Below are 14,988 nucleotides of genomic sequence, written 5' to 3' on the forward strand. Positions count from 1 at the left end.
AACAACAAAGTATCTATGTTTAGGGATAAGTTCACAGTTGCTCACCTCTAAGGACTATATGATTTTATTACTTGAGTCTCAACATAAAAAAAAAATGAAATTCAATAATCTAAATAGAGAAATAAGGAGTTGGCAAAGGAAAATAAATTTTCAAGGAATGCAACAGTAGAAGCTTGTGCAACGGAAATGTTGGAAAGATATAAAGAAAGGGAAGATAAGGAACATAATTTTTTTTTGGCAAGGCAAGAGATGGAGGCAAGAAAGGTTTAACAAGTGCTTGAAAAAGGATGAGGGGTGATAGACAGGGAAGACTATGGTCCAAGGCCATTTGAGGAAAGCACGATGATTTCCAACACTCTAGACCACATCTAAAAGCATACATTATCATGATAAGACCTGATTAACTTCCAAGTCCCTTGTTATTAGCCAAGGGTTATGCCCACCACTTATACCCCTACCAATTCATGTTTATATCCTATGTGTGATTATAGGAACCCTCCACTCAATGTTTGGGGTTAGTATCACTAGTGGACACTTGGGCTACTCAATCCCTCCATGGCTACAAGGATAAAATTGGAATCAAGCATATGTATGTTGGAATAAGGAATTACTAAGAGGGGGGATGAATCAATAATAATGATATTATTAAAAATTTTTATTGAATATGTGTTTAGTTCTTTTCTCTATTGTCTATTACTTATGAGATAATTCATTGATAAAGAAAGTTAGAATCAATATTAAGCATTCATATGTTCATACAATCTATCACATGAGCAAAAAACAAATATTGACACCGGTGTTTTCACGTGGAAACCCAAAGGGAAGAAACCACCAATTTGTTGTTGTTTATGATGCAAATTAAGAACCTACTTAATTACATAAGTTTATTTATGAGAAATGACTCATAGGAGGAACTGACCCCCTTAGTTTAGAAAGAAACTACTTTCCAAGAGACATCAACCTCTTCTGAATGTTGGCCACCACCTACTCTTGCGACTGTTCTAATTTTCATACAATTTTCAAACTAAAAATGGAGAAACATACAAATACAGAAAAATACCAATCTAGTTGGCTGCAGAACCAACTTCTTCTCTTGGTCTTCTACTATTTCACAGACTCCCTTGGCCTCATTCAACACCACCCTATCCTTTTCTTAAAACTTCATATCCTCTACTCTCTACCTTCTCTTGCACATGATCTCTGCTACACACCTTTCAGTTTTGCTCTTGCACTCGTTTCACAACATGCTCTCTACTCACACTGCTTAGATCTTCAACAACACACTCTTCCCCCACTTTTCTCAAATGGAAATCGATGGTTTTGATCCTATGTTGCACACTACACAATGTTGTATCTGCTACCTATTTCCACACTGGCCAAGTGTACCTCTGTATGGCTAATCCACTTGTTGTTGTGTCTGATGGATGAATTTTCTCAAGGAATTAAACATAACAATGGGATTATTAGTTATTCTCTAACTCCCTATGTAATCCTCCATACTGAGAATTTAGTCTCAGTCTGCCTTAACACTTTACCGTGACTTCCCATTCTTATTCATTGCTTCGCAGAGCTTGATAGTACTCAGGAATGTCCGCTCTCTTGCTTATTTAAATCTATAAGATGTGCACAAGAAGTAGGATCTTTCTTTCTTCATCTAATCAGTTCTTCTCTATGGATCGTTGTCCTCATTGCCTTGTCTCAACCTTTTTTGTAGATCCCACTAACTCCATAAACCATCTCTGCTGATTTCCATTTAATCTCTAGCTTCCAATCCATTCATCCTTTTAATTCTATGTATCATTGCATCAGAGACACAACATGTTGGAACTCATATAAAAGTAACGTTACGAAATCACAAAGTTCTGATACCTTTAACCCATTTTCGCTTAGCCCGTAGTCCCATTGGTCTCCACATGATCATGTGCCAGTTTAATATCGAAGCCTGTTTTATCCTAACATGTTTCAAATGCCATTTGCATAGGAGTTACAAGGTACTCAACCTCTGATATACTGACCTTTGAGATGACATCATGATTTCATCATCTCTCCACATGGCGCCCCCCAGTGGTGACACGTGTCACCCTGATTTTCCCCGTTAGGCCACTGAATATGCCAAAACAAGTTTCCACGTGTCCACCGTATTGCCACATCATGCTAACATCATTTTCCACTTCAGATCTTAAGGACCAATCGACTGCGACCATGTGTTTATTGGTAGGAGAGAGAAAGAGCTTCCTTGGTCCCTAATCTTGCACTGAATTCCTTTGTATTTATTCTCCTTTGTGAACCTCGAAGCTTCCAAGAAATTACAATCTGTAAGGACTTATGAGGTTTTGATATTCCGATGGCCTCGTCCTCTAATATAGCCTGCTCTGATGTTTCAATATTCTGATGGCCTCGTCCTTCAGTATAGCCTTCTCCAAGGTTTCAATAAGTCTCCTACTATGAGGTTCTGATTCGACCCTTTCTCTGAGGTTCTGATTAGTCCTTTGCTCCAAGGTTCTGATCAGTCATTTTCTCTAAGGTTAGGATCAATCTCTTACTCCAAGGTCCCAATCTAACCTTTTCTTCAAGGTTCGGATTAGTCCTTTGCTCTGAGGTTCCAATCAGTCCTTTTCTCTGAGGTTTTGATTATTTTCCTACTCTGAGGTTCTGATCAGACCTTTGCTTCGAGGTTTCATGAGACCTTTACTCTAAGGTTCAGATATTTTGACTCCTCTTTAGGATTCCAAAATCCTTAGTTTCAAAATTAATAACTTTTGATTCTCATGGCCATTTCTAGAATTCCATATACCATTGGAAATATTATTCAAATCAGTTTCCATTGGAGACAGTCTGATGCAGTATTTGAGCCCATTTTCAACCTGAAATATGGCTCCCAACCTGAAGTATGATTCCAACAACCTGGAGCCCCTATTCACCATATTCATCATTTTATGGCTTTTCCAAGAATCCTTCTACTATGGTAATTCTCTACCAGAAGCCTGCAACTACCATAAGATTCCTCTTGAGCATGGACTACCAATCACCATGATAATATAGTTGACATCAATGCCAACACACTCATAACCACTAGCCATCCATTCAATTCCAAATGTCCAACAATCTCCCCCTTTGGCATTGATGGAAACACCATAAGCTCCCCCTGAAGCTAGGCATGGTCTACACCGATGCCCCAATAATATTATACCCTTTTGGCATCAATAACAAAGAATACTTCTTGAATACTTCCCCTAAACCATTGCAGCCTACTCTTCCATTGATTCCACATCATGAATAGTTCCCAACGCCCACGGAAATGGAGTCATTTGGAAGGACGAGTCACAACTCCTATTTGCTACCTGAGATATACAAAGGGTTCTCTTCCGAATGGATTAGTAAAGATATCTGCAAGCTGGTATTCAGAGGTCACGTATTTAGGTTTGACGACATTTGTTGCAAATTGTTCCCTTAAGAAATGGAACTTGATAGGGATATGATTAGTCTTTGAATGCATGACTATATTTTTAGAGATACTGATGGCACTTGTATTACCACACATAATTCGAATAATATCAGTAAACTCTACCTGAATATATTTTATATTATGATTCATTCATAGAATTTGTGTGGAACAGGTAGCAGCAATAATATACTCTGCTTCAGTAGTCGATAAAGAAATGGAGGCTTGTTTCTTGCTAACCCATGACACCAAGAATTTCCTCAAGAAGAAAATTGCACCTGAGGTTCTCTTCCTATCATCAAGACTACCAACTCAATCAACTTAGTGTAGTCATTCAACTTAAATTATTTTCTTTTAGCATACCGCAGTCCATATTATGTTTTTCATTGAAGATATTTAAAAATCCTTTTAACAACAACAACATGAATTTCACAAGGGAAGGCCTAAAATATGGCCAAAAGGCCCACAACTTGCATGATGTATGGCATCAAATATGTAAAATACAATAAGCTTCATATCATGGATTTGTATTCAGTCTGATTTACCAATGGTGTCTCATCTTCTTTGCACAATTTACACCATGTAACCATAGGTGTGCTCAGTGGTTTGCAATCTTCCAGCCCAAACTTCTTTAGAGTTTTTTGAGATTTTTGGATTGGGAGATAAAAACTCCATTTGGAGACTAAGATATTTGCAATCCTAGGAAGAAATACAACACTCCAACGATTGATGTTTCGAACTCTATCTGCATACATTTTGCGAATTAATGCCCCAATTGTTCCATGTCGCTCCCAAATATTATGTCATCCACATATACTACTACAATTAGTAGATAGTCACCTCCAAATTTTATGTATAAATTTCTATCAATAGTACCCTTTTTAGAGCCTTGTTGTTGAAGGTATTTATCTAGCCTTTTGTACCAAGCTATGGGAGCCTGTTTGAGTCCATATAGGGAATTTTTCGATTTTCACATAATCACTTCATCTGTGGTGAGCATAAATCCTTATGGCTGCTCAATGTAATCTTCTTCTTCCATATTTCCATTAAGAAATGCAGACTTTACATTCATCTAATATACCTTGATGTTTTTGCGACTCGAGAGGGCAAGAAAAATTTTGGTAGCTTCTAGTCTTGCTACTAATGCAAAGGTTTCCTCGAAATTTACCCCTTATATTTGGGCATACCCTTTGCATACCAATAGAGCCTTGTTCCTTATTACTTGACCCTTCTCATTCAACTTATTTTTGAACACACATTTGGTCCTAATGACATTTTTCTCTCTAGGTATTGGAACAAGCTCCCAAGTGTCATTATTTTCAATTTGGTCAAGTTCTTCATTCATAACCTTCATCCAAAAGTTGTCCTCACTTTCTTGGTTTAGATTCCTGGGTTCAATATGTGACAACAATGCCAGATTTGCATGACTGGAACTACCAAAAATTTTCCTCCCGGTTTGAAAACCATGTCTTTGATCTCCAAGTATCTGACTCTCAGTATGTTCTTTTTGTACATACCTAGAAGGTGTTTTTGGCCTTGGAGTTGTGCTTGTTTCCTCACCTTCACTATATGAATTTATTTCTTCTTGATATGAGGAACTTGTATCTAGATTTACTTCACCATCTGAGTTCATGTTTATTTTATAGGACCGAGGTTGTGAAGTTATTTCATCAACTATCACATCAATGCAATCTTCAATCTTCTTTGTTTGCTTGTTGTAACAACTATATCCTTTACTTTACGCAGAGTACCCAAGTAATAATCCCTCATCAGCATGAGAGTCAAACTTTCCAAGATTCTTATAATTCCTTTTCATAAATCACTTTCTCCCAAACACCTTGATGTGTTTAACTCGTGTAGGTATTCCCTTCCACAAATCATAGGGAGTTTTATTACTATTATGCCTAAGCTGAGTTCTCTTTGATAGATACACTACTTGTTGTGTTGCTTATCCCCAGAAGATGTGAGACACATCTGCTTCATCTGACATTGTTCTACCCATTTCTTATATTGCTTTGTTCTTTTTCTCCACTACTCCATTTTCTTGTGGAGTTCTAGCCACTAAACACTGCCTCCTGATGCAGTGTTCTTCACAAAATTCTTCAAACTCTTTGATGTATATTCTCCTCCTCTGTCTGATCTTAAATGTTTCTAACTCTTAAGATCACAATCCATGTGGCCCTGGTAAAATCATCAATGACCAACATAAAGTACCTTTCTCCTCTTAGGCTTTTTGCTCTGGTTGGGCCACAGATATCTGTGTGAATTAGCTCCAGTGGTCTAGACGAAGAGAAATGTTTTGAATTCAAGTGAGTCCTATTCTACTTACCAAATTGACATGACTTGCAAATTGAGTTCTCAGGTCTTGACAGTCTCGGAAAACCTCTCACACTCCAAGTTTGCTGACTCTTATCAAACTGTCAAAATTCATATGGCCAAGTCTCTTGTGCCATAACCATGCTTCATTTTTCTTTCTTAAATAGCATTTTACTCTAGAGTCATCAAACACATATATATTATTTTGAGTTTGATTTCCTTTCCTACTAGCATTCCATCCTTCATATTGCAAACCTCGTAGTCCTTAGATCCAAAGGTCACATCATAGCCATTATCACACATTTGTCTCACACTAATCAAGTTGTGCTTGAGACCTTCCACATATAGCACATTTTTCTCCTTTGTGTTTTGATCAAGACTGAATATCCCTTTACCCTTAATTCTTGTTGGAGCATTGTTTCTAAAGGTGACGTTATTCCCTTTGTCCTTTTATTTTAGCAATACAAATTTTCTTTTATCTCCAGTCATAGCATTCAAACAACTACTATCCACATACCATTTTTTTTCTTGATTATGTGTTGATAAAGAAAGTCCATACTGCAAGCTCTTTTCAATTTTTCAGTTCTAATTCTCCTTATCTTTTTGGATAGCTATTTGTCAAATATTTTGGAACTTAGATAGGTATTCAAACCTTCTTTTGCACTCATTTTCCTTGGTACTTCTCTCTTCCTACTCTCATCTCATAAGCTGTGAGAGTACCAAGTAGCTAGTCCATCTTAAGATCCTTTAAATTGGTCATTTTAAATAGCTGAAACTTTGGCATTAAATCTCATGCATGAGATCTTAATATTTTCTAAACAATCATCTCTTCCTTGACTTCTTCATCAATTCCTCTAATCATATTGGTTACTTCAACAACTTTGAGGAAGTATTCTGGTATGTTTCATCTTCACTCATTCTTAAGCTCTCAAACCTCATTTTAAAGGTTTGAATTTAGTTTCACATGCTTGACTTTGTCATCTCCTTCATGACTCTAATTAAGCTTTACCCACACATCCTTGGGAGACTTACAATGCATAACCTTTACAAGTTATGATTGACTAAGACCAAAGAGAACGAAATTCTTGGCTTTAGCATTATTTCCATACAATTTTTTACCATTTGCATCAGTGAGAGGAATATCAGGGATATTGTAGTATACTAGCACTGAAGTCCAAACATCTATTACCAGGGACATAAGATACACTTCCATCCTTACTTTCCAAATAGAATAGTTTGTCCCATTTAAGACTGGTATTCTTCTTGAGTAAGCCTCTTGACTCTTTTTCCTATACATAATTCCTTATGTATCTACCTTACAGTGGTTAGATTGTTCCTAAAGGAACATAGCTCTAATACCAATTGTTGGAATAAGGAATTATTGAGCGGGGTGAGGGGGTGAATCAGTAATAGTGAGATTCTTAGAAAATTTTACTGAATATGCTTTTAGTTCTTTCCTCTATTGTCTGTTACTTATAAGAGAATTCAGTGATAAAGAAAGTTAGCAACAAGCTTAAGCATTCATATGTTCATACAATCTATCACATGAGCAACACACAGATATTGACACTGGTGTTTTCACATGGAAATTCAAAGGGAAAAAACCACCATTTTTTTGTTGTTTATGACGTAAATTAAGCACCCACTTAATTACATCAGTTTTTTTGTGAGAAGCCACTCATAGAAATGTGCGAAAACACTTCATATTTATAGGCACAATTAAGACCTAATTTTTTTATGAAACTGTGCTCAACCTTACAGTGCCAGGATTAGTTTTCAAATCTAAAGACAATTAATTTCGTATCTAAATACAAGAAGGAAGTTTCCATTGGACAACAATGTAACGACCCTAATTAGCATACTAAGAAAATAAACGATAGTTCTCTAATGAGATCCTTTAGTGTTATGAGTCCTAGGGTGTAGAAATTAGGTTGTAGATTTGCGACTTCTCATGAATTTTTAATGAAAATCACAAGACACAAGCCTACACTATTTCTCTGTGGACATTAATTCACAATTTAGAACAAAAATATGAGACATGCAAGAAGAAATAACATACATGAAACACATATTTTTATCTGGGGAAAGAAATATGCTAAAAATCCCAATGTATGCTTGCATTAATCAAATGAATAGAAATGTATTACAATTTCTTTGCTCAACTAAGCTCACCCTACAAGTGCAAAACCTATCTCTCTGCTCTCTAAAGGCCTATGACCCTAAGTTGGTTAAATTTTTCCTCGGCTTGATCTCCTATTTCCTTGTGCTATTCCTTTAGGAATTATCTCCTATTATTTAGGAAATTCCTCTAATTGAACTGCACAATTCCTTTATATTGATAATCTGACTACATATAACACCTATACAGTCAAAACTAGTCTACAAATGATGTTACACTGCCTTGGAATCTCCAACTCTACTGGGCAACTTGAATTATCTGCATGCACTATATATTCTGGGTTGATTGACCAGCTAACGTAATGATGAATGAGTTTGACCAAAGTCTCATTGCGGAACTTGGCCTTTCACTAGTTCCTAAAATAGTTGGAACTAGTTTAACTGAAAACAACCTGAGATAACTCACCTTGATTGCTACAAATTAGCAATCAGACATGTAGAACTAAACTCTAACTCCTCCAACTCAAATTTAGTGAGTAAAGTAGGTGACACAAACCGTTTCACACAAGTTGACATCATCCAAGTTGTTTGTTGATGTGGAAATTATTATTTTCTCAATTTAATCAAGGCAAAATCAAATTGAGAATTTCTTGCTGCAATTTTCAACATAGAGATCAACCATAAATTTTGACATTGGCAATGATTGCTTCCATAGAAAGGAATGCATAAGGCCTCCATATGAAGTCCCTAAAGAGTTTGACGATTATGCTCCAAAAAAATACAATTAAAATGGAAACTGGTGCTTAAGCATTGCTTCTAATAACAACATCCATATGTAAAACCTCACATAACACAATACTATTACAGGGCTGCTTGACTATGATTACCCAATAGTTTTTTGTTTCAATGAAATTTTCACAGAAATGAATTACGACACTTCATAAAATCTTCACAGAAATGTGTTAAAGTGCTTCATAAATATAGGTGCAATTAAGACTTGGAAATGTTATGAAATTACACTAAACCTTACAGTGCCACGATTAATTTTCTAATCTAAAAATAATTAACTTCCTATCTAAACAAAAGAAGGTAGTTTCCATTGGACAACAATGCAACAACCATAATTAGCATACTAAGATCTTATATGGTAGTTCTCTAATGAGATTCTTTAGTGTTTTGAGTCATAGGGATCAATAAGAATTGTTAGCATTGGAAGTGATTACTTCCATAACAAGAAACCAACAACTACAACAAATATATTGTACTAATTTGACTAAAATCATAGCACACACTGAAATTATTTTATTTAGAAAACCAGGTTATAGAAAAATAGCCACAATTTGTCACAAAAAAAAATACTAGAAAATAGCCACGTTATAGAAAAAAAGAACCCTAAACCACCAATAGAAATTTGAAACCCACATGCAACAAAGCCCTAATGTAGCAAAAACCCTAAGACACCAATAGAAATTCAAAACCCACATGCGGAAAAACCCTAAACCACCAACAAAAATTTGAAATCCACATGCAAGAAAATCATAATGCAGCAAAGGCCACATGCAGTAGAAACCCTAAACAACCAATAGAAATTCGAAACCCACATGCAACAAAACCATAAACGATCAATAGAAATTTAAAACCCACATGTAGCAAGAACCTTAAACCACCAATAGAATTTCAAAACCCACATTTAGCAAAACCCTAAATCACCAATAGAAATTCGTAACCCACATGCAGCAAGAACCCTAAACCACCAATAGAATTTCAAAACCCGCATGCAGCAAAACCCTAAACCACCAATAGAAATTCAAAATCCACATGTAACAAAAATCTAAACTATGAATAGAAATTCGAAACCCACATCCAACAAAACTGTAATTTAGCAAAACCCACATGCAGCGAGAATACATCTATAATTCCTGAATCGATGCATAAACATGGAGGAAGAAATAAAAAAAAATTCAAAGGAAACTAAAATCCATCTGATTGAATGAATTTGAAAATAGAGGTAGAAGAAATTGACAAGATTAAAATCCTACTGTAGAAGAATTTGTTGTGCTTCTTCCATGCCCATAGGCCACATGCCACAAGAACCCCAGGAGCTCGAATACTTTTAACTACAACTCGTAGAAGAATTTGTTGTGCTTCTTCCATGCCCATAGGCCACATGCCACAAGAACCCCAGGAGCTCGAATACTTTTAACTACAACTCGTAATACCAAGAATAGTGATGGTTGCCACCAGTGTTGTAGTAGGGTTGCGCAAGTACCACAAAGACAAAATGCTCAACTGCCGAACCCAAACAAAATAATGCAGTAGTTCAATAATACTCCACAACTCACAAGAAACAAAAACGCTAGCTAGCCCAAATCCCATTGATGTTTACTGTCGAACTACTCAACGTGTGGTCACATGCAAGGGAGACGTGTCGTACTGCCACCATGGACCTCTACGTGGCATTTGGAGGGGTCTAAGGGTGACGTCCAACTACCAGCGTCCCTCTATTATACCCAAGTCAAAAAGGATTGTGTAAAAGCCTAAGAGAAAAGTCATCATCAATGAGAAGTAAGTCAAAAAGGATTGTGTAAAAGCCTAAGAGAAAAGTCATCATCAATGAGAAGTAAAAGAGGTTGATGACCAAAATGTGATATTAGTAGACAATAAGTGACCAATATTAATGATGAGAAATGGGCCATTATGGACGAAGATAAAGTAGTCGTAGTCCACAGGGAGGAGGTAGTCGGCTGCAACATGTTACTTTCTAGTTTATAATAACTTTAGAATGGGAAGATTTTTCTTTTTTAAAATGAGAGAAATTTTGTTTAATTTAAGTTAGATTAAATGTTGATGTGAATGTTTAAGTTAAATTAACTATTCATGTTAAATGTTAAGTTAGATTAGGTTAAATGTTAAATTAGATTAGATTAATCGTTGATGTTGAATAGAAATTTGATTTCCGAAGTTTGGATGTTCCATAAATTACTATAATGCACAATTTTATTCTCACCCTCCATCCCCCTCATGAAAATTGAAGTTAAAATGTGATGAACACTAAAGCCCAGGTAAACGCACTAATTTACCCCTAAAGAATGAAATCTTAAACCACCGTATGTACCCACAAATTTACACATAGAGAACGAAATCTTAAACTACATCATTTATGAATCGTGTAGAAGAAAAATACGTCCTGGGAAACGTAGTTGGCTGAAGTCTTTTTCAATGACAATTCGTCCGTATGCGCATGAGGAGGAGAATTTCGCCAATCCCGCCGTCGACCACGGAATAATTTGAAGAGCCAGGGCCCCATGGCATATTCATCGGTTCTTGAATGGCCTACTACTTGCCAACAATCCATGAAAATTAATTATTTATTTTGTATATTCTGAGCATAATTAGGAACATGTTTATCAACCTGAAAAGTAATTATTACTTTTATATATTCTGATTATAATTAAGAACATATTTGTTAGTTGCCCACAATTCATGAAAAACAATTATTTCATTTGTATATTCTGATTATAATTAGAAACAAATTTACATTCCTGAAACTCATTGATTCCACTCCTCTATACACAACAGCAAGATAATGTTGTGCTTTCTATTATATCAACAACGTTATGAATGATTACTTGTAATTTGCGTTTTAAATTAACAGTTGCAAATCAATTCTAAATATTAAAATTCTAACGTAAGATAATGTTGTGCTTTCTATTATATAAACAACGTTATGAAGGATTACTTGTAATTTGTATTTTAAATTAATAATTACTTGTAAATCAATTCCAAACATCAAAATTCGAAAATAAAAAATTCTACATTAAAAACTATATTTTCTAAACTATTAATTTACAACAAACAATTAGTTAGCAACTTTATAAACCGTGTAATTTGAATAGCTGGTTCGCACTATAATTTGGATGGCTTTTCCTGCATTTTCAAGTACTGTTCCCTTTATAATAAACCAAAACAGTGACATCATCCAAATAAAATGTGACTTCGGACGATATAAAATATCATGGCAGCCTAAATTCAATCATTAGTGGAATATACAAATATTTTGAATCCACAGTGAATTGGGTTGGTTGAAATTGAAGAGAAATTCCACTAAGAATCCGAAGTTAGTGAGAAGTGAGATCTCCGTAACAACTATACCAGCGAAATCTGAGGGCAGCGCGCGGCAGATGGTTTCCAACACTGATCATAAAAAGTTAAAAAAAATATCATGATATGTTCCTCGGGTCAAAAAGAAATTGTTCGGTTTATGCACACTCGCGTCTATACGGTTTAACGATAAGACAGTAGTGGGGTTCATCATGGACTTTGAGGGTTGGGTATTTGACCTAACTCTCTTTGTGGGCCAAATGGCTGGAATCTCAGGGCTCTACGTTGACAAACTAGGTTTTAAACCTCGCCATGTTCACATCATGTAGCTGCTGAAGTTGAAAGGATAAAAATGGACGCCATGTGCGCGGCAAGAAAAAATGAATGCAGAGCAGGTAGGGCACGGCGAAACCACAGACAAGTGGGAGCGCACTATCCAACGACTCTAACAAACAACGACAATGGCTGGGAGAAATTTCGGTTTATAAATATGAAGCTCTTGTTCTTCTCCAGCTCGTGTTTTAGCCTGCTAAAGAGCTAATATAGTTCTTCCTGAGCTTGACATTATCGATAATGGCGCCCAGCACTAAAGTTGTGTTTTTATTTTTACTTGCCTTCAGTCTGTTTCTATGTAACATGGAGGCGCGAGAGAGCAGGTTCTTTAACAAAGAGCCTGCGTACGACAACCCCAATGGTGGATCAAATACCGCCGGGTACGGAGAAGGATATACCACCAAGGGCGTAGATAATGCTTACGAAGCCGGTTCGGGCAATGGCTACCGTAACTACCGTGGCGAGGGAAACGGTAATGGGTATGTATATGGCGACAGCGAGGCTTCCCGCGCTGATTTTGGAAGCGGAGCCGGCTATGGAGAAGCTGGGAGTGGCTATCGGTCCGGGTCATCTAGGTCTGGTGAGTACTATTCAGAGAACTCTGGTGTCGGGAACGAAGCTGGTGCCGGTTACAAAGAGAGCTCTGGCAAGGGCGCTGGTTATGGTGCCGGGTCTAGCTACCGTGGTGAAGCTTATGTTTCAGGTTCTGGCTCTGGCTCTGGTTCGGATTGGCGTGGGTCTAATGCCGGCTATGGGCAAGGTGGTGATAAATACGCTTCGGGTTACGGTGCACGTTCGGAAAGCAATGGCGCCTACCGTTCAGGTTATGGTGGTGGCTATGTCACCGGTGCCCATAGCGGTAAGGGCTACGAAGCGGGCTCTGGTGTTGGCAACGCCGAATACGTTGCTGACAATGGTTATTACAAGGAAAATCCTTAAGTCATAATCCGGGAATTGATAATAAGTCCTTATAAAGTTCCATCATGTATGTGAAGTCTATGGATGTTTTACTGAAGGTGGATGGGGACGCTTTGGTACAGCGGAATACGTAGAAAAATGTTTTTAGAAGGTAAATTTGCTATTTAGATTACAATGATATGAAGGGTAATATTTTCTTAATTTAGGATATATATGTAACTCCGTTTAAATCAACTTTGCTATATGAGAAAGAGCTGAACTTTTTGAACTTGCGTTATTTGTATAGAGAGATCCGTTGTCATTAGGATTTCAATTCCTTCGATTTGTTTTATCGAGATGATCAACGTTATATAATTAAGAGGGACCAAGCATGTTAAAATTTTATTACAAAGAATTGATCGACTCCTAGTCGATATACTATGGATATTTTTTGCAACGATGAGCACTATTCATAGTATTTCTCTAATCAATTTTTTTTTGTTAATTTTTTATAAATTTAATTGCTATAATTTTTTATAAATTTAATTGCTATAATTATATAACTTAATTGTTTTCTAAATATAAATAGAAATTAATAAAATATCAAAACATTTATTTTATAATATGTATACTAGATTATAAAAATTAAAAATAATAATAATAATTAATTAAATTATAAATATATTTCAAATTAATATTTTAATTATATAAAAAAAATTAGTACATGACTTATATATATATATTTTATGAAAATTTATTTCTATTTTCAATCAAAATATTTTATATATATATTTTACATATATTTTTTTTATTTAATTTATAATTTTTTTAGTTAAATTGAAAAAAAAATATTACTACTTATCTTAATCTTAATATTGTATAATTGTTACTAAAAATATTTTATAAAAGTTAAATCATCATTAATTTTTTAATTATTGATAATTAAACTAAAATAACAAAATTTTTATGTTAATATAATAAATTAAAATTTTAAAGACTATATTCCAAAATTTGGAATAAAAACACCTATGCATATAATTAGGTAAGTATCACTATGAAAATATGAGCATAGAATATAATTAGGTAAGTATCACTATGAAAATATGAGCATAGAATTGAAGTAACGAATCTGTACTTCGACCAATAAATGTGAACTGTGCAATGCATTTATGGTGCACTTGAAGTAAACGACGAATGTTTTGCCATTTTTCTAGTGGCCATTTTTATGCGATTGTTTCCTTGACGAGACGTTAAAAAAAACAAAAAATATCGTTGACAAACAAAGATCTATAGCACAAATTCAATCACAAGCATTTTGTCTCAATTGGAGATTCCGTGCATCCAACAGCTGGACAGGCCGAAAATATAATGGAATTAAGTTCGGGGCAAGATCTGCCCGAGGCACGTATCAATCGTTTTTATTTTCTATTTATAAGAATAAATTACATTGTGAGAAGCATTTCCATTTATAAGAATAAATATTTTGTGAAATGCATAAGCCTGGTTTTAAATCTTTCTCAGTGCTAATAGCATAGTAATCATGCACTCCAACTAATCCATTGACGGTTGTGTTTGGATTTTTCAGCTCCCTATAGGTTATTGATATGGCTCCATACATACATATTCATGAATAAAATTGTAAAATTGATGCTCAACATCCCACATAATCTATCTATTTGTTATATTAGTCAAATCTTAAGTTAGTATGATGTAACTGTGCATTCTCTACTTAGCTAGCCGAATTTAAGGCTATAATGGTATAGTTAATTACATTATTCTAA

At 35.4% G+C, this 14,988-nt stretch overlaps 1 protein-coding gene across 1 annotated transcript; it reads left to right on the forward strand.

Annotated features, from left to right (window-relative positions):
- Positions 1–12,435: 12,435 nt before the first annotated feature.
- On the forward strand, positions 12,436–13,496 carry LOC149182054 (uncharacterized). Its single transcript, XM_089416726.1, has one exon. The coding sequence runs from the start codon at positions 12,551–12,553 to the stop codon at positions 13,247–13,249; it is 699 nt and encodes a 232-aa protein (XP_089272852.1). The 5' UTR covers positions 12,436–12,550; the 3' UTR covers positions 13,250–13,496.
- The last annotated feature ends 1,492 nt before the right edge of the window (positions 13,497–14,988 follow it).

This window comes from Pinus tabuliformis, chromosome 3_2, assembly GCF_031772625.1.
Source record: "Pinus tabuliformis cultivar Carrire ecotype Pingquan chromosome 3_2, CPIR1, whole genome shotgun sequence".
Classification (NCBI taxonomy): domain Eukaryota; kingdom Viridiplantae; phylum Streptophyta; class Pinopsida; order Pinales; family Pinaceae; genus Pinus; species Pinus tabuliformis.

Excerpts from the sequence above, each read along its gene's own strand:
- LOC149182054 (XM_089416726.1), top strand. The coding sequence starts at position 12,551 with ATGGCGCCCAGCACTAAAGTTGTGTTTTTATTTTTACTTGCCTTCAGT.